The sequence below is a fragment of the Equus przewalskii genome, chromosome 16, assembly GCF_037783145.1.
Source record: "Equus przewalskii isolate Varuska chromosome 16, EquPr2, whole genome shotgun sequence".
In the NCBI taxonomy this organism is placed as follows: Eukaryota; Metazoa; Chordata; class Mammalia; order Perissodactyla; family Equidae; genus Equus; species Equus przewalskii.
The window spans coordinates 6,152,678-6,173,445 of record NC_091846.1 but is presented as its reverse complement, the minus strand read 5'-3'; the positions used below and the strand labels follow the sequence as shown (position 1 = coordinate 6,173,445).

General features: G+C 35.6%; 1 protein-coding gene across 20 annotated transcripts in view; it reads right to left on the bottom strand.

The window, feature by feature from the left end:
- Positions 1 to 4,619: 4,619 nt before the first annotated feature.
- The window catches only part of CDK8 (cyclin dependent kinase 8), a 124,951-nt gene continuing 108,802 nt past the window's right edge, over positions 4,620 to 20,768 (bottom strand). For 10 of the 20 annotated variants that reach the window (XM_008537023.2, XM_070578661.1, XM_070578664.1 and 7 more), the window contains 7 exons: positions 15,788 to 15,931; positions 13,228 to 13,297; positions 12,377 to 12,449; positions 9,360 to 9,457; positions 8,545 to 8,623; positions 8,262 to 8,420; positions 4,620 to 5,913 (listed from right to left, as the gene is read on the bottom strand). In XM_008537023.2, the coding sequence (XP_008535245.1) occupies positions 5,788 to 5,913; positions 8,262 to 8,420; positions 8,545 to 8,623; positions 9,360 to 9,457; positions 12,377 to 12,449; positions 13,228 to 13,297; positions 15,788 to 15,931 (749 nt within the window). In that variant the 3' untranslated portion in view covers positions 4,620 to 5,787. The remainder of the gene's footprint in view (positions 5,914 to 8,261; positions 8,421 to 8,544; positions 8,624 to 9,359; positions 9,458 to 12,376; positions 12,450 to 13,227; positions 13,298 to 15,787; positions 15,932 to 20,768) is intronic. The other 10 variants (XM_008537024.2, XM_070578658.1, XM_008537025.2 and 7 more) reach the window with 7 other exon arrangements.

Sequence of the window (20,768 nt, the reverse complement as noted above, 5' to 3'; positions counted from 1 at the left end):
AGAATTTAAAACAAAAACTGTAACAAGAGACAAAGAAGGGCACTACATAATGATAAAGGGAACAATCCAACGAGAAGATATAACACTTGTAAATATCTATGCAGCCAACATAGGAGCACCTAGAATATATCCAGCAATTATTAACAGACATCAAAAGAGAAATAGACAGTAACACAATATTAGCAGGGGACTTTAATACTCCACTTACACCAATGGATAAATCATCCAAACAGAAGATCAATAAGGAAACACTGGCTTTCAAGGATACATTTGACCAGAGGGACTTAGTGGATATATATAGAACATTCCATCCAAAATCCACAGAATACACATTCTTTTCAGATGCACATGGAACATTCTCCAGGATTGACCACATATTAGGCCACAAAACAAGTCTCAATAAATTTAAGAAGACTGAAATAATACCATGCATCTTTTCTGACCACAAAGGTATGAAACTAGAAATCAACGACAGAAAGAAAACCAGAAAAGCCACAAAAATGTGGAGATTAAACAAAATGCTACTGAACAATGATTGGGTCAATGAAGAAATCAAGGAGAAATCAAAAAATTCCTCGAGACAAATGAAAATGAAAATACGACATGCCCAAATCTGTGGGATACAGCAAAAGCGGTTCTAAGAGGGAAGTTTATAGCAATTCAGGCCTGCCTTAACAAAGAAGAAAAATCCCAAATAAACAACCTAACAGTGCATCTAAAGGAACTGGAGAAAGAAGAACAAACAAAGCCCAAAATCAGCAGAAGGAAGGAAACAATAAAAATCAGAGCAGAAATAAATGAAACAGAGACTAAAAAGAAAAAAATTGATGAAACCAAGAGCTGGTTCTTTGAAAAGATAAACAAAATTGAAAACCCTTAACTAGAACTCACCAAGAAAAAAAGAGAGAACGCTCAAATAAATAAAATCAGAAATGAAAGAGGAGGAGTTACAACGGACACTTCAGAAATACAAAAGGTAATAAGAGAATACTATGAAAGCTATACACCAACAAACTGGATAATCTAGAAGAAATGGATAAATTCTTAGAAACATACAACCTTCTAAAACTGGGCCAAGAAGAAGTAGAGAATTTGAATAGACCAATCATAAGTAAGGAGATTGAAACAACAATCAAAAACCTCCCAAAAAATAAAAGTCCGGGACTAGATGGCTTCCCTGGTGAATTCTACCAAACATTCAAAGACTTAATACCTATCCTTTTCATACGCTTTCAAAAAATTGAAGAGGAGGGGAGGTTTCCTAACTCATTCTACGAAGCCAACATTATCCTGATACCAAAACCAGACAAGGACAACACAAAAAAAGAAATTTACAGGCCACTATCACTGATGAACATTGATGCAAAAGTCCTCAAGAAAATATAGCAAATCAAATACAACAATACATTAAAAAGATCATACCTCATGATCAAGTGGGTTTCATTCCAGGGATACAGGCATGGTTCAACATCCGCAAATCAACGTGATACACCACATTAACAAAATGAAGAATAAAAATCACATGATCATTTTGATAGATGCAGAGAAAGCATTTGACAAGATAAGGCATCCATTTATGATAAAAACTCTAAATAAAATGGGTATAGAAGGAAAATACCTCAATATAATAAAGGCCATATATGACAAACCCACAGTTAATATCATTCTCAATGGAGAAAAACTGAAAGCTATCCCTCGAAGAACAGGAACCAGAGAAGGATGCCCACTGGCAGCACTCTTATTTAACATAGTATTGGAAGTCATAGCCAGAGCAATCAGGCAAGAAAAAGAAATAAAAGGGATCAATATTGGAAAAGAAGAAGTGAAACTGTCACTCTTTGCAGATGACATGATTTTATATCTAGAAAACCCTAAAGAATCCACTAAAAAATCTTTAGAAATAATAAATGAATACAGTCAAGTCACAGGATACAAAATCAACATGCAAAAATCGGTTGCGATTCTATACACTAACAATGAAGTAGCAGAAAGAGAAATTAAGAATACAACCCCATTTACAACTGCCAATAAAAAGAATAAAATACCTAGGAATAAATTTAACCAAAGAGGAGAAAGCTCTGTACACCAAAAACTATAAAGCAGTGTTGAAAGAAATCGAAGAAGACACAAAGAAATGAAAAGATATTCCGTGTTCTTGGATTGGAAGAATTAACATAGTTTCAATGTCCATACTTCCCAAAGTAATCTATAGATTCAATGCAATCCCTATCAAAGTTCCAACAACATTTTTCATAGAAATAGAACAAGAAGCCTAAATTTTATATGGAACAACAAAAGACCTGCTACAAAGCCACAGTAACCAAAACAGCATAGTACTGCCACAAAAACAGACACACAGATCAATGGAACAGAATCGAGAGCCCAGAAATAAACCCACACATTTATGGACAGCTAATATTCGACAAGAGAGCCAAGAGCATACAATGGAGAAAGGAGAGTCTCTTCAATAAATGGTGTTGGGAAAACTGGACAGCCACATGTAAAAGAATGAAAGCAGACCATCACCTTACACTATGCACAAAAGTCAACTCAAAATGGATTAAAGACTTGAATGTAAGACCCGAAACCATGAAACTTCTAGAAGAAAACACAGGGAGTACGCTGTTTGACATCAGTCTTAGCAGCATATTTTCAAGTACCATGTCTGACTGGGCAAGGGAAACAAAATAAAAAATGAACAAATGGGACTACATTAAACTAAAAAGCTTCTGCACAGCAAAGGAAACCATCAACAAAACGAAAAGACAACCTAACAATTGGGAGAAGATATTTGCAAACCATGTATCAGATAAGGGGTTAATATCGAAAATATACAAAGAACTCATACATCTCAACAACAAAAAAACCAACAACCCAATTAAAAAATGGGCAAAAGATCTGAACAGAGATTTCGCCAAAGAAGATATACGGATGGCCAACAGGCATATGAAAATATGCTCAACATCATTAACTATCAGGGAAATGCAAATCAAAACTACAATGAGATATCACCTCACTCTGGTCAGAATGGCTATAATTAACAAGACAGGAAACAACCAGTGTTGGAGAGGATGTGGGGAGACAGGAAGCCTCATACACTGCTGGTGCGAGTGCAAACTGGTGCAGCAACTATGGAAAGCAGTATGGAATAACCTCAGGAAATTAAGGATAGATCTCCCATGTGATCCAGCTATTCCACTGCTGGGTATTTATCCAAAGAACTTGAAAACACAAATGCATAAAGATACATGCAGACCTATGTTCACTGAAGCATTATACACAATAGCCAAGACTTGGAAGCAACCTAGGTGCCCATCAAGGAGCGAATGAATAAAGAAGATGTGGTATTTATACACAATGGAATACTACTCAGCCGTAAGAAATAATGAAATCCAGCCATTTGTGACAACATGGATGGACCTTGAGGGTATTATGCTGTGTGAAATAAGTCAGAGGGAGAAAGTCAAATACCTTATGATCTCACTCATAAGTAGAAGATAAAAACAATGACAAAGAAACACATAGCAAGGGAGAGTGGATTAGTAGTTACCATAGGGGGACGGGGGAGGGAGGAGGGCAAAAGGGCTGATTAGGCTCGTATGTGAGGGGATGGACTATAATTAGTTTTTGGGTGGTGAACATGATGTAACCTACACAGAATTCGAAATATATTACGATGTACATCTGAAAGCTATATAACGTTATAATCCAATGTTACTGCAAAAAGTAAACAAATATAAAAACTTAAAAAAATAAAAGAAACCTCAACTAAATTGGAGTTGGGAAGGCCTGTAGGGGGAACTCTCATTCCCTATCACACATCCCTATCATATATCGTCAATTAAATGAAACAGGAAGAGACATACCCTTACGTCTTTAACAGGAAGTAAAACTTAATTTACTACTGAAGGAAGATTTTTCTCCCCACTCAGCAACAGCTCAGCCAATGAGAAGCCTTGGGCCCTGAACTGTTAGTCCCCCCGGTGGACATTCCTTTAGAAGAGCCCCTCCCCCCTCCCTTTTCTCTATAAGAGCAGCTCCCCTTCTTTGTTTTCTGGATTTGCCTAGGGTTTGCCATAGTATGCACATCCCAAATTGCAATTTTTTTTTGGCGATTCCCAAGGAAACTCATTTTGAGGGTAAAATAACGGGGAAATTTGCCTTTTAAGTTGACACTGTTATGGTCAGACCTATCAGAATTGGAATTCCTCAGTTCTTAAAATGTTTTTATATAAATGGGTTGAATTTTTAAGAAAAAATTCTTAGTTTATTTATCTTCTGTATTTGTGCTGAAGGAGGGAGGAAAAATAATTATTTTGCATAAAACAGTCAAATAGTTCTCAGCATAACAATTTTAGCATTATTCTAGAAATGGAAGGCTCACCACAATTTCTTTCAATTAGAAAGGTATCTATTTCATATCTTATATTACAGTACTAAGTGTAACAGAGAAAAGCATCCATATCTAAATCATAAGTCATTTTACTCCATCACAGAGGCAGAATATATACATATTATTAATGAACACCGAAGAGATTTATTTAGAGGCCAACTGTTAAGGCACATTTTAAAATAAAATAAAACACCTTTGTGCATATAAAAATACAGCTGACTCCGTATTTTGATTTATGAAAAATAAATTTATTACATAACACCTTGTTTTTAACAATGTTCAATTTTTTTAAATTCAGAATACTTGTGTCATTCATGTAAAATAGTTTGATACAGTACATTGTATGTTATAGGTTTTTTTTTTCCTCAAAAATTCTAAGGCTCTCCTACTCCTTCTCCTTTGCTGAAGTAAGGGCACCCTAAAAACGTGCGAACAAGTTGTAAAAAAGAAAATTTAACTGAACAAAATTTTAATAGCACTACACCAACCAGCTTTAAAATCAGGACAAAATATCTGAATTGGATGCCGCACCTTTTAAAGGAAGTTATCATTCATGCTTTTTTCATCTTAAAGCATGCTCACAAATCAGCAACACCAACAGGAAAAATAAAACACTGTCTATGACAATCATTTTAGTTTGTTTGCTGAACCAAACAGGTTTATATCAATGACAACATATTTAATTACTATCAAATAGCAGCTTTAATACCAGTCAAGTCATAGATTGAAAATAAAAACAAACTTGTAAGTTGGAAATTAATCTTTGGGAGTTCTGAAACCTTTCTGGAGAAACTATGTGGCTTTCTGTACTTTCAAAAAAATCCAAGCAATATTCTTGGTCAGAAAACACTGATTAATGTAGAAAATGAATCAACCCACTGATAAGACACTAAAATGAAAGGTGTACCAAAATAATCTCTTCTTGAGTCTTGGTTATTTTGTTGAGTTAACACATACTTTCTGTTTCAAGTACCAGTTCAACTTTTGTGTGTGTGTGTGTGTGTACTATTGGTCAGATAATGTTGTTACATTGAAAGAATTCACCACATACAACGACAAATGCTTGCCCCTAGCACATTTCACAGCTTCAACTGCTACAGACTGTCACTGAAAAAAATGCATTGGTCAGTCTGAACCATGTCAAGTAAACTATGGAAGTAGCAAATCCACAACACAAACTGTGCTAGCACTTTCTTTTCAAGTCTAACTCCAAAATAGGTACAAGTTAGAAGCCACTACCCCAATCTGTGAAAAGTGATGGAACTTGGCTATTGGACATTTTGAATATGTGGTTGTACAGTACATTCTCATGGCCCATACCAGGTTCCCGCAGAGAGCTGCACAGTCAGTCCTGCAGCATTAGCAACAGTGCATTGACAATATTCCAACGCAGCTCAGTACCGGTGTGTCTGATGTGAGTACTGTGGAGGCTGCTGGGAGGTAGTTGAGTATCCCATGCTGCTCTGTGGCTGTGATGTGCTTGGTCCAGGGTTGGGATAGGCAGCATGTGGATTGGAACGCTAGAAAAGGAGACGGAGGCAGAAACGTGATTCAGGTGTTTCTATGAGTGGGTTACGGCGCAAGCCAGCAAGGCTTATGAGTGTGTTTCAAGGCAGTAAGAATGTAAAAGTCTTGTGCTATGTACTAGCTTTAGACTTACAATGAGAAAAACCCAAGTCTTTTAATATCAGCTTTTCTTTATGAAGGTCAGAAGTATTGCTAGCAAATACTACCAAGCTGAGTCTTATTATTATGCTGTGCAGTTCTTCTTTTTTCTACAGCAGAACCCCCTTTATATGCTGTTTTGTATCTATTTGATAAATAACTAATTTGCTTGAGATGTTTACACATGAACTTGATGTATACATTAAGAAATTCAAAGCTAATTTACATGTTAGATTCTTCAATGGAAACCTCCCCAACATACACATATGACAAAAGAATAAAAATAAATATGACAAGAAAATGTACCATAAAGTCATTTACTTTGGCATTAAATATTTTCATGCCCTTTAAACTAATGAATCTTATTTTCTGCTACAAGTTATATACAAAAGTAAAATTATAATTATTGAAATGTAAAAAGCGTGGTATTCTCAATTCTAAAAACAGCACAAAGGCAAAGAACAGTGACGGAGTTTAGAATCCTCTAACTTTGATCTGTTACATTATTCCCATTCCTGTACCTCTCTCTCACACTATTAGCTCCCATGACAAACACTATGAAAGATTAACCATAATTTATTGTTTTCCTCTTTCAAAGCATATTTAATAAATCATTCTAATTCTAATAAATTCTAAATTCTGCCAATCCTAGCAAAAATAACATTTTAAAAAGAGTGGACATATGAAACTGTAGTCAGAAATGCTATTTTTGAAATCACACACAGAAACCAATCACAATAATAACAGGAACAAAGAACTCCAGCAACACTCTCTTGGGTGCAGCAGCAAAGGTGAGCACGCCCTGCTTCCGTCTAAGGAGGCCACCACGCGGTGCACAAACACACCCCTGAACCCAGACAGACGCACTCTTCTCATCCAGATGGGGAGACAAAGAAGCTGGAACAAATATCAACCCCCATAGACGCCTGTCCTTGATTTCCTTGTTTAGCCTGCTGGCAGACTTACTACTAGGGCAGACAATAATTTCCATGGTTTGGGGGGCTGGACCTCCCCTTAACCAAAGCAGAGTTAATATCTAATTCTTGAAGTGCAGTAACAGGTTCTGGGGACCTCGTCAGTTTAGTAAGATCTCTTTTTTTCTTTTAGGAGGTAAATAACTCTAATTGGTCAGGTTTTCAGTACCCTTCCCATATTGAAATACAGGTTAGTTGGGAATATGATTAGAATAAGCAGAGACATGGCATATTACTTTCCAAACAGGTCATCATACAAAAAAACTAACAATGTCCCTTGACAGGATCCATAAGTAGGCAACAGAGCCTCTGTAGTCAGATCTGAGTCTGAGTCCCGGGTCTACTGCCCACTCCATGGGTGAACACGTGAAAGTTATTTAACCTCTACAAGCCTCAGTTTTCTGAAATGACAATAACACCTCACAGAGTTATCATAACAACCAAAGGAAATAATGTATGTTTCCTACTTAGTATAATAGCTGGGACATAGTAAATACTCAACAAGCTCTTATTATTATTTAGTCATCACCAGCACCACCACTAACACTCAACAAGTGCTAACTGGGTACCACGAATGTTACTAAGACCTTTAATGATAATGATAATAAAAATGATAAGTGATTGGTATCATCTATTAAGCACTTAGGTCAGGCTAACCACTGTGCCTTACCATACACTCTCATTTTATCCTTACTACAACATCACACTTCATTACCTATATTGTACAAATGAGAAAACTGAGAACATGCGAATCGCTTTCTCAAGGTTACCCAGAAGTCAGTGGCTGGGCTGGGATTTGAAAGCCTGTGTTCTTAATTATTACGGTATATTGTTGTTTCAAAACAATAGATATCATTTGTTGAGCTCCAATTATAAGCTAGGTGCTAAGATTTATCATGTCTACTCCTACAACTGCAAGTTAGGCCTCACTAGTCTCATTTTACAGATGAAAAACTAGAGCCAAGAAATGTTATATTACTTGTCCAGGTCACATAGTTAATAAGTGGCATAATTTAAATTCCATCATTCCAAGTCTGTCTAGTTCAAAATCTAAGCCCATCTATTGTACCACCGTCAGTACTTTTCCACACCAATAACACTTCATGTCACTGTATTTCTCCAGGTAAATAAAGGTCAGTATTTTCTTCATTGTATTGCATTTCCCAATGGCTACAAACCCATATGCAAATACTGACACGGCAGGTCAATAGAAAACAAACTTGAAATACCTGATAGTCTGAGGTCATGATTAGTCCACCTGAGGTAGTGGTAGGAGGAACAACTCTCACTTTTTTCAACGGGGGTCCCTGTGTGTGACTGCTGTCTTGATTCCCTGGGTGACCAGTTCCATTAGTATGGTTATTGCCCTGCTGCTGCTGCTGGTTCTTCTCAATTGGTTAAACAGAAAAATAAAAGTTCAACTCAGACGGAGAACAAAATACACCCAAACCACAAAATGTTACCGTAGCACTGAATAAAACAAGAAGCTGTCAACTGTACTTTAATACTTACTTTGTCTCCTTTGTCATCAGGTTCTTCTTCTGTTAGAAATTCTCGTTTTGGATAAGGGATTTGACACCCGGCAAAAACGCTGATCATAAGAAAAAAAGAAAAATTATTTCTAGTATACTAATCAATATTTCAAATGCTTCATTTAAGTGGCTTTCATTTTAATCTTTTAAGATGGACTTTATTTCCACATTTGTAATATAAGTACCTTTCATGCAACTGTAACAAAAAATATCTTTCCTTCTAACCAGTGACATTACAGTTGGCTATTTGAGGGCTTTCCATTGTATAAAAATAATCAATAATCACTGAATATGACTCAACTTTCTTCTTTTATCTCAGCATTACTCTTTTATTACTACAACCAAAATATAGATTCTAGCCGAAATGTCACTATTCAAACACAGTTTTTTTTTCACCCTCCCTAACTACGTTTAAAATAAAAGATGGTATGGGGAACACAAATTTATTTGGGAATGGGATTTACAATTGAAATACAAAACTGTAACTGCAAGCAGTAAGCAATCCCAGTGAGTCTGAGTGAGCTACAGCATGCACAATCAGCCTGTCACTGAATAACTGGATTACTGCTGAAACTAATGCTAGTGATGTTTCCTAGAGCAAGAGATGAACAAGAACGCCTCACAACTGTAAAACCCCTAAATGACACTTCAGTCATGAGAGCTCATTTTTCGCTTGTCGTAAAAATTTCCTTGGGTAACCATATAAGAGGAGTGGCAACTTGGAGTTGACAACTAAAAGAAAGCTTGCTCCAAAAAATTCTATCATGCTGGTGAGTTAACAAATGGATCACTTACTCTGATGTAGGAAGCGGGTCTTCTAAGAAATAGGGATCCTGCATAGCCTGTTCTGAGGTAATTCGCTTTATTGGGTCCATGGTAAGCAACTTCTGAAGCTGAAACCATAAATCAAGAAAACAGTACTGCATTACTTGTCCTAGTTATACCCTTTGGCGCATGTGTGGGAGGTATATACTTTTTGATGAACAACACCACAATTTGAGGGGCATTTATTCCCCCAAATTAAACAAAAACATCCTAATTATTAAATTTAACTCATATCTTTTTAGTCACTCTAATATTCATTATCTCACTTGGTTCACCTCTAAGAAGTAACTAAACTTACGTCTTCTTACTCTAAATCAATGATCTTTTCCCTGCATTATCTAAATGCTTTATCCAATTTAAAACAGGACTAAAATTCCTGTATTTTCTATTAAGGGGAAAAACTGTTATAACACAAATAATGCACTAGCCATATATTGCCATTTAAATTTAAATCCAAATTAAACTAAAAAAATCAATTTCTCAGTCATTTCAGGTCCATAGAGCTCAACAGCTACATGAGACTAGTGGCTACCCTATTGGACAGCATAAATCATCAGAGAAAGTTCCCCTGGACAGTGCTGTACTAGTCTAAATAAGTATGGTGATGAATACAGAAACTGTAAAGTATAGAGGTGTGGTTATGAATGGAGACTCTGGAAGGAGACCGCTTCGGTTCAAATCCTGATTTGACATTTATTAGTTGAGTGACTTTGGACAAATTACCTAGCCTCTTTGTAACTCCATTTGTCAAATGGAGATTAAAAATAGTACTTATAATCAAGGTTTGTTTTCGAGATTAAATGAGTTAATATATTGAAAGCAATTATATGGTGCCTGGCACAAAGAAAGCACTATGTAAGTGTTAGCTATTATTATCATTATTGCTACATACAGAAATGTCACGCTAATGTGAAAACTCAGTATTTCTTTTTGGTTAAAACATAGTTTACTGAAGTCTCTATGAACTAGAATATTTGATTTTAATATGTGATTTAAGAGATTATCTAAATAGCGGTCTCTTAGTTTACAACCTTTGATCTAACGCAGTGGTTTTCAGACTTCACGGTGTAACAGAATCACCCCGGGGTGCTTCTTAAGAGACTGCTAGGCCCTATTTCCAGACCTTCTGATAGTCTGTCCAGCAGGAGCCCAAGGATCTGCAGTTCCAACAACTTCCCAGGTGATTCTAATGTTCTGGACTAGGACCACACTTTAAAAAACCAAGTAATAGACACATTGAGACAATGGAAAATGAGATAGAGGATAAAAGGACATAAAGTATTTAAAAATGCAGATGAAATGTTGGGATGGTGAGACTTTAATTTCAATGATCTGATATTTCAGTGGAGGCACAATTTTACTTTTAGAGTTGAAAGGAAAATCATGGATCTGCTATTTAAAATACTCAACAGCTTTAATGGAGTTATAATAGAGCTTTCAGGTGAGACCACCCAAGATAGGTCACCTCAGTAAAACAAAGCAAATAAGCTGCAAAGGAAGAGTATCTTTTGAATTTCAGTGGTGAAGGCAGTGCGAGTCACCTCGGACTATACTGAGCAGCAGCGAACTGGGGGGAAGTAAGAGTAATTCCTCTAAATTGTGACTTTTGGTCTACCTCACTTATCATTATTTTGTTAGAGTAACTAACACCTTTCTACTTGGGTCCTGTTTTAAGTACGCTATAATAAACCATCATTTGGATAATACATTGTGTGGTCATAATAGGTTAAGCATTGCTTTTTAAACTGCTGATAAGATATGAAATACATGATATATGACATGACACAAAAATAAGAAGAAGAGGCAGAAGCAGTAGAAGGAGAAGAAAAAGCAGAAATGGAAGCAGAAATAGAAATATTTGCCAAGTGGCCTGATACTGTAATACAGGAAAGTTTAACACTCTCAAGGTAAAGAAACTCCCATTTAAGGAACGCATTTAAAAACACTGGGAATAAAGGTGTAAGAGAATTTTAAGCCAAGCAAAATACAACCAGCTTCCTTCAATTCCACCTTTATATGTTATAAACTTTTTTGGAAAACTTAAAACTGGAAAATATTTTTAATTGCTGTGGTGAAAAAATGGAAACAATTGTAAACAAATTTAAATTGTCAACTGTTGAATAATCTCATCACAAATTATCGATAGTGCATGGATTCATTTGGATTCTAGATCAAATCATTTTTCCATTTTACACTAATAAATACTGCATCTTTCATACTCTTCCAGAAAAAGCAAATAATGTATACCATCACTGAAGAATCCCTAATACCCAAGTTTATAAGAAGTATCTTGGGAGTTCAAGATTTCGTAAACAATCTTTCAAAGAGTTGAAATATAAAATAATCTGTAAAAATTATTTCAGAATGGTGGGATTTTCTTCTTGATTCTTCTCTGAAATTTGTGAAATTTTTAAATAAGTGATGAGGCGCAGGTCCCGTGGCCAAGTGGTTAGGTTCACGCGTTTCACTTCCGCGGCCCAGGGCTTTGCTGGTTCGCATCCTGGGCGCGGACATGGCACTGCTCATCAGGCCATGTTGAGGCAGCATCCTACATGCCACAACTAGGACCCACAACTAAAATATACAACTATGTACTGGGGGGATTTGGGGAGAAAAAGCCAAAAAAAAAAAAAAAAAGACGGGCAACAGTTGTTAGCTCAGGTCTCAATCTTTAAAAATAAATAAACAAATAAGTGATGAAAACCAATAAATGTTATTTAAAAAATGCTCTTGACAGACTTGGTACAATGACTATCTTCAGAAAATCTAATGTAACCAAACACGAGTCTGTCAAACCATGCTATAGGTTTGGAAAAATAAATATTTTGATGTCTTCACTAGCATGCACTAACAAGATTTCTGCATTTACCACTACAGTACTCTACGAGTGCTGAGTAACCATGTAAATTGACCCCCAAAAGCTTCAGGTTGGGCTATGTAGTTAGGGGAAAAAACACATTTCATTAGTACTGTCCTCTAGAGCTTACCAAGTGGAATGCTTTACTATCTGGTTTAACTTTATGTTTTTCCATGTACTTGATAAGGCTGCAGTTGGTATACCTGAAAGAGAAATATTTACATTAGATTTGAGGTTAATTTTACATGGCTGAAATTTTTCCAAACAGAATTATTTTAATCATAACTAATATCGAACATATATTGAAAATGGTATAATCAGCATAAAAAGAGTAGCATTAAATCAATTTATATTTCATTCAATATTCATACTAGTCACTTTTGAATGAATACCACTGATTAAATGCAAGATAATTTCATGAATAACATACACTGAATAGCTTCTTTCACATGAATGTCATCTCAACAATTATCGTGAATAACATATGGGTCAAAAGTTTATCTCAGCCTTACCAATAAGTTAAAAAACTTTTTTTGTTATATGTCTATAAACTGCCCTCTCCCAATCACCTGATGTCGCATTGTGAATAAATGAAATACTTCTCTATTAAACATTGCTTAAAATTACTACATAACCTAGATGGGTGGGCAAGCGGCTGTGAACAAGGTTTGTCTGTCTGTCTCTTATTGCTTCAGCTGTGATGCTTCCCACGATGCCTAGCTTCCAGTAGTAAACATGGAGAGAAACGAAGTGGTTGTTGTCTCACCCCCAAAGCAGCTGCTAATATTACATATTCACCTTCTTTATAGCATTTAAGCAGCTTAAGAAATGAAGACTGTTGTAAAATATTTATTAGAGTAAGTAAGCGAAATTACTTAGAATATCTTACGTTGAGTATGCTATTATGTTGAGTATTCAATCTCATACTGAGTATTCTAGAAAAGCAAAAATCAACAAAGTTCTATTTTCTTTCCAACTTACGTATTTCTTCTGAAATCTTTCATTAATGTAGAATGTTCAGGCATCTTTTTTATATCTTCCCAATCTTTATCTGTGAAATACATTGATAAAGTTTTCATGTTGTCTAGGTTCCTATTCTCAAGAATCTCAATAAAGGTTACCTGTTTTCATTACATTTCCTATAATTTTAACCTACGAAAGCAGAGACTGTGAATAAATGGTCAGCTATAGTAAACATCTTATCTTGAACTGTAAATACGATTCCCCATCCTTTGTACAGTTATCTCTACCTTTTTAATGCCTACTTTCTATGTGTTTTACTGTAAGTTAACTCAATTTCTATAGAGGGGAATAAGTTATAAATAAATATTTCTATTATTAACTAGTTCTATTTCTACTTGTAAAGCCATTTTTCCCCTTTTCCACCAAATTTCTTGATTAAATCAGCAGTCGCTCTCTTCAACGATAAAATGCCACATCTTTCCCCTCAGCAGCTTTAAGATGCACCTCTTTATATGGCCCTCCTTACTGTCACCTTGTTAAATACACTGCCTTACATCAACAATCAATATAAGCAGTCCTAAGTGTCTGAAGTAGAATAGAGTAGGATATAGCTAGTACACTAAAAGGTCAGCTGGTGCTTGACTAGTTTCAACAACATCCACAAAAACAACCCCAGCTACCAGACACATTAGGTAGAAAGTGTTTCCATTTCCTTGGCATAGAGTTGCTCAAACAATACATGCTAGATGGCCTGTGATCCTCATCACCCCCAGTGGACCACTGAGTCTACTGGGCACACAGCTCTATAGCAGGCAGCTTACAGCACTGCAAGCTCTTAAATGGCCTTCAGAGGTTTGCTTTTCTTTCAACTTACTTGTAAAAACATTTGCTACCAATCCTCCAGATATCACATATTGAAAAGTAAATTAAATATAAACTTTAAACTCCTAAATGGAATTTTCTCCCATTTCCTTGTTCCAATTTTTCTATTTTGTCAGTTTCTCAAGCTGGAAATCCTGAGATAATCTCCTACTCTTCTCTTAGTTACACACTTCCTATGAAAAATTTTATATTTGTTCTTTATTCTCCACCCTTACTATCACTTTATACCTGGAACACTGATATAGAGGCAAGCAGCTGGTTTCCCTGACTTTAGTTACCTCTCTTTAATTGATTTTTACATACCACCGCCAAACTAATCTTTCTAAAATATAACAGAAATCATGTCACTAGTTCTCAAGAACTTATCATGGATTCTCATACTTTAGCATATCAAATCTAAACTCTGCGGTCTGCTTTTCAAGTTCCTTACAAGCTGAGCCTACCCTAACAGTTGAACCACACATTACAAATCACCTCCTATAGAGGCCTTCCTCACTTCCACCCCCTTGTAAACCACGTTCCTTTCTCTGTGCCTTAGAAATGGTGGACACATTCAGAAGTGGGAAGAAAAGGCCATTCTTCTTTATCTACCCAAACCATACCTATTTTTTAAACATTTTACTTAGAGCAGTACAATGTAAACTCCAAGAAAGCAAGAATTATGTCTGTTATATCAACAATATTTTATACTTTCCACAGTGCCTGGCACATGGCAGGTACTCAATAACTATTTAGTGAATAAATGAAATTCCCATCACAACAAAGTAGTCTTCGTAGAACTGCTGACCAATTTTGGAGAAAGGTAGTATTTGTATAGTTATTCTGAATTTCCTGATAATTAACATCTTTACAAGGGAATGTGGAATTATCATTCCCAGATATTTCTGTATTAGTTTTGAGTCATCCTGACCTGAGAAAAATTCCTAATGAGAAACAATTTCTAATAAGTACTTGACTAGCCAAAATTATGTAGGTGTTTTAAACCAGTCTTCATTTTTCTGGACCTCTGGGCAGAGTTTCTGGTGACTGACGAACGACACCATTCTGTGGTCTAATGAGGGAATGGGATATAGCTGGAGAGATTTGAGACCCATGATATGGACACTAAACGACTTTCTCTCTGCTGTGTGTGGGCAAGGTCACTGTGGAATCCTAGACTTTCACTCACATCCTGACTGTTCTAACAGCACAATTAAAAGAATATTCTCATTCACAAGAGTTATAAAGCAAAAATGTATTATTCAATATAATCTGATTCTGTACAGTGCCCTAAAAAAAAATTTGTTCAAAATTTGTATTCATATCCAAAGTAATGGTAGTATTATATGTGCTGCCAGACAAAAATACACACTACTAAATTTTATTTATAGTTTCCACTGGTAAGAACGAAAGGTACCTTTTCAATACAGATATTGCAAATATTTTATCATTTCAAATATTAAGCAACAAAATAAAAAAAATCAAAATGAAACAAAAACACACTCCTCAAATTCAGGAAATCCATAAACATTTTTATGCTAAGATGTGAATTCTACAAATTTTGCTATTTCTATGGCTCTTTGATTAATGCAAGTCATAAATATAAAAGATCAAGTAAGAGTAGCTTTCATCAGCTAAAAATATACCCCTTTCCAATGAAGATATCTAAGTTCAAACAACAGTGCTTTAAAAACAAAAACAAAAACATAATGTGTACCTGCAGGAAATCCCATTACATTGAATATTCTGTCCAGCTGGTCATGGTGATAAGGATTACTAGTTTTGATGTCCTCTTGTCGACAGTGAAATATTGGTTCTGACGTTAGTAGTTCTGCAAATATACACCCTATAGCCCAAATATCTTTAAAACAAAAAGGAAAAAAGAAAAAAAGAGAAAAGGAAAAAAAAGGAAAGGAGAAAAGAAAAAGAAAGGAGGAAAATAAAGTGGTTCTTTCCAAAAGAAAATGCATTTTTATCTTGGTGGGGAGTGTTTTTCTTTCCCTAATAAGTCATATTAATTCCTAAGCAGTTATAAATATCATGGAATATTGTTTGTAAATATATATTCCCACCCCGCCACTCCAATTTTTCATTCCCTGTATACCTCCATCCCACCCAGTGGCTTCATTCCAAGTTTAAATCAAATTTATTAGCTAACTTATTGGCAGGTCTTAAAGGCCTCACACATTACCTAATCTAGGAAATACATACAAAGCTGCATACGGAGCAAGGGAACCACAAACAAACAAAACTAAACAAAACTAAACAAACAGAAAACCCAAACAGCCACTGAAATTGGGCATACTTGCCCAAAACAATCAACACAAGTTTTTGTGGTAAAAAATATATTTTTTTCTTTATCTTGTTTATGTACTTGCTAATATGTACAGTCTAATAATTATCCTCCCATGTTAGCACTAGTTAGCAAGGTGCTATTCCAACAAGAAGAAAACGATGCCTGAGCTCAGATATTCTAAAGAAACAGCATGTCTACTGGAACAGTTTTTCACTCAAAAGGTTTCTTTATGCTATAGCAGTGTCAGGTTTTGCAAGTTTAAGTATTTCATAAGGACAAGAAAATAGGGGGCAAAATATTACCTTTAAAATGGGTATAAATTCACAGGAATTACTCATAAAAGCTAGGCAAATGGATTCCTCTGTAGACAACAAATTCCCTCTATTCACTTTAAGATACAGGCAATTTTCATTCATATTAAACTTCTACTCAATAGTGGTAGATGAAAGATCTTTAATAGTAGAAGTAGCAGCAGAGGAAAGATCTATATGCCAATTGAGAATTTAAAGCTCAAAATCTTCCATTTCTTCTCTTAACCAATCCCTAAACTGACAGTGTTAACTTCTCCACACTAAGTACAAAGGTATGCATGCAGACACTCAATAAGTGGTTTTTGACTAATCAATACCTGTGGTAAATATAGATAACTATAGAAGGACAAATAAAAACAACTATTTTATTAAAGCTGATTATTCAGGTATGTTAATAATTGTTACTTAAATAGAAAAAATGTTAATTTAAAAATAACTAAGAATTCCTAAACTCCAAAACTGAAATATAGCTATTTAATTTAATGTAAATTCAACACATTTACATTTTAGAGTAACAAATTAATCATCCATTTGCTTAAAGATTATACATCCTGACTACAAGCAAGCGATTTTAAAAAACGACCATGTGTGCCTATCAGTTGTATCCCACATCAAAGAACCAAGTCTAGCTAATATGGAAATGTCTCATCAAGAAATAGAAACCAAGTTATTTTGTTTTGAGCATTAGAAAGTAAACAGGAAAATTAATTATTTTGTGATTATTCTTTTTACGTGGGGTACGCCATATAAACCCGGCCTCGGGGATAACCTTAATCAAAGGGAAGACAGGCGAGTGAGCAGGCTCACGAGAAGGGCAGATGGGTCAGTCTGCATGGTTACAGCTCTGCTCGTAGCACCCTAGGGACACTGTAACAACGCGTGCTGGTTAGCCAGGAAAAGTTCTAAAGAAGAAAATGAAATATGTAGAGGAAGATGAGAGGCAAATAAATAGTTTAGCTATCTTTAAAGCTACATTGCTTTTAAAATAAAAGGAAAGCAGGAAAAAATAGTTTACTGAATCTTGCTTAAATTCACCCTATAACCTCCTTCTTTCTATCTTTCCCATTATCTTTCAGCTTTATGAATTTCACCATCCTTCCTTTCTTCAAATCTTGATCTAGACATTAATCATGAATTTGAGTTAGCTGATCAGGCAATTATTTCAAATTTCCAAATCTTTGTAAATAAGTCTTTCCTTCCCATCTTGCCTACTGTTTTTCAGATTATGCCAAGTTCATAGACAAGTCCCTTTCTGCTCACCTACCTGCCTTCTAGAAAGACTCTCCAAGTTAGAAACGGAGAAATCCATCTACTTCTCAAAATCTGTGATGCTCCTGTGTAGCTACTGAGCTAACTGAGCAGGGAGATAGCAACTGGCATGCTACATAGACTCAAATAGGGAAAAAAAAATTGTTAAATAATGTTTTAATCAATAGGTATACTAATAGCAAGCTTCTATTTTGATAAAAAAGGCAATTGTCATTCTCCCTAATTTTTTGTATATTCCCTGTTTAGTAGAATACCACATAATTAGTGTGCATTCAGTTATTTGAGGACAAACATCTGAGCTTAAAAGTTCATACCCTAATAAACTTGTATTAAGACTATTTCAGTGACTATTAATTAACTAAAGATTGATACTCCTCTTTCAGCCTTCTCGACAAAGTCAGTTAAACAAATGAAAACCCAAAATATTCAAAACTGAATTCAACTTTGTCCCTGGGAGTACAGTGTTTACTACTCTAGTATTTCCTCGCTTTGGTTTAATGACTCAGCATCAGTTCTGTACAGCTGAAGAAATGTCCACAGCACTAAAACCTGTGTGCAATGCAGGGTGGGAACATGTCAGTCAGTTGTGTTCAGGTTTTTTCTCTATGCTCTTTTGCTGCTTTGGTGTGGGAGAAAGGAAGAAATTTCATTTTTTACCCCTTTATTCTATTTTCAAAAAGTTATATTAAAACTGATTTATGTATGATTTCTCTCTCTCAAACAAAAAGCAATTTGTAGATACCTACATTATGACTTTTTTGAGCCAAAGTTTTGATAGAAGAAAAGTGTTCTCCAAGACTGCTCTTGGCCAAGTCAGGTGTACACGGGGTGGGGATCACCCCCAGGGGAGGGACTGGCACTGACCCTGATTTCAATCATGTGCACCCGAGTCAGATCCCTCTGTGCTCTCCCTACCTCACAGGCAGTTGTTTGTATCTACGGTCATAGAACTTTTAGGGTTGGAGGGGATCTAAGAGATGATTTAGGCTAAATTCTCATTTTCAGAAAATGAGACAAATGACTAAATGCCTTGTCTAAACACAAATAACACACACACACACACACACACACACATCCCCAGGAGTGAGAGAGCTAAGGCTACAAGTTACATTGCCAGCCTTTATACTTCCATTGTTCAAAGATGACAAAATTATTTCATGCATATTTTCATACTGTTTCTCAACTGGACTGAAGGTCCCTTAAGGGTAAACCACATAATTTGCATTCATTTTGGTTTCTATTAAGTTCTTTAAAGTTTATCTAATAATTATCCAATAAATTTCTATGTTGATGAGGAGGAGGAAGAGGGGGAAAATATGAAGAAAGGCCTTCTCTTTCCCAAATTATATTGCCATTTGAACACGGGAATCCACCTAATTGATGGTGGTTCAGCTTTGTGACAAATAGCCCTGCATTAAAACTGCTGGACTGTAGAATGTCCTAGTGAATAACAGGTTGTACAAATCTTAATGTTCACAATAAAAGAGAAATTTCTTAAGAAAAAAGAAAAAGATAATAAATAATGAGCCAGAGTCATAAGCTTCTGTGATTGTGTATTTTTTACTTAATTTAAATCAAAGACTCAAGTTTTCAGTTAATAGCAGCTAAGACTAGGTAATCACTTCTTTATTTGTATAGTCTGTTAATACATCTCATCAAAAGTAACACTGCTTTTAAATATTCATTTTATAGGTGGAAAAAAAAAGCTATGTATCACACTAAGTTTGTATGCTTCTTAAATGCATTTAGAATACACTTGTAAAACAGAAAACCAAATGTGAGTTTAGGTAACAATATGTATTCAAAAATAGGATTAGCTTCAATAATTTTTACTTTCTTTCTGAATTTAAAAAAAAAATTTTATTTTGGAATAATTTTAGATTTGTAGAAAAGTCACAAAGGCAATACAGAGAAGTCCTATATCTAAATGACTTAACTTTATCTACCTTTATTTTTCTATAATAAAATGTGATCTCAAAGCAAGTATGAAGACTAGTGAACACAAAGATTTCTTGGGAAAAAAATGTTGGATTCAAGATTAATATGGGGGAATGATCACAGGTATTTCTCCTTTTTCCTTCTTGAGTATACACTGAAATGGCAGCAAAGCAGTAAAAGTATAAATCCACAGTAATAAAAACAAGAGGAGGAGATCACCAGGGACAAGATTCATTCATTTATTCAACAAAGAGTACTGAGTCTCACTACATACCATTAGGCACTCACCTACAATGGAAACAGCCAGGCAAGGTCTACCTATTTCAGTGGATTTTAGAAACTGTTCAACGGTATCAAGACAACAAGACAGAAGCATGATGGGGAAGGTCAGGTGCCTACTTCAGACTGAGTGGTCAAGAAAGTTCCCTCTGAAATGATAGTATTTTGACTAAGATCTGGATGAAAAGAAGAGACTGGCCATGTGAAGACTTGATCCAGGCAGAGATATATAAAAACATTTCTAGAAGATGGAGGGCAGACGAAACAGTTCAGAGAAGGCCCAGTCAACAGTATAATTGTTGGGTGGGAGGCAGATTCATCCTGCACAACTCTAGGAGGACTTTGTACTTGGAAATACCAGCTACAAAGTCTGTATTTTTTTTGAGGAAGATTAGCCCTGAGCTAACATCTGCTGTCAATCCTCTTTTTGCTGAGGAAGACTGGCCCTGAGCTAACATCCGTGCCCATCTTCCTCTACTTTATATGTGGGACACCTACCACAGCACAGCTTGCCAAGTGATGCCATGTCCGCACTGGGGATCTGAACCAGCGAACCCTGGGCCGCCGAAGCGGAATGTGCACACTTAACCGCTGTGCCACCAGGC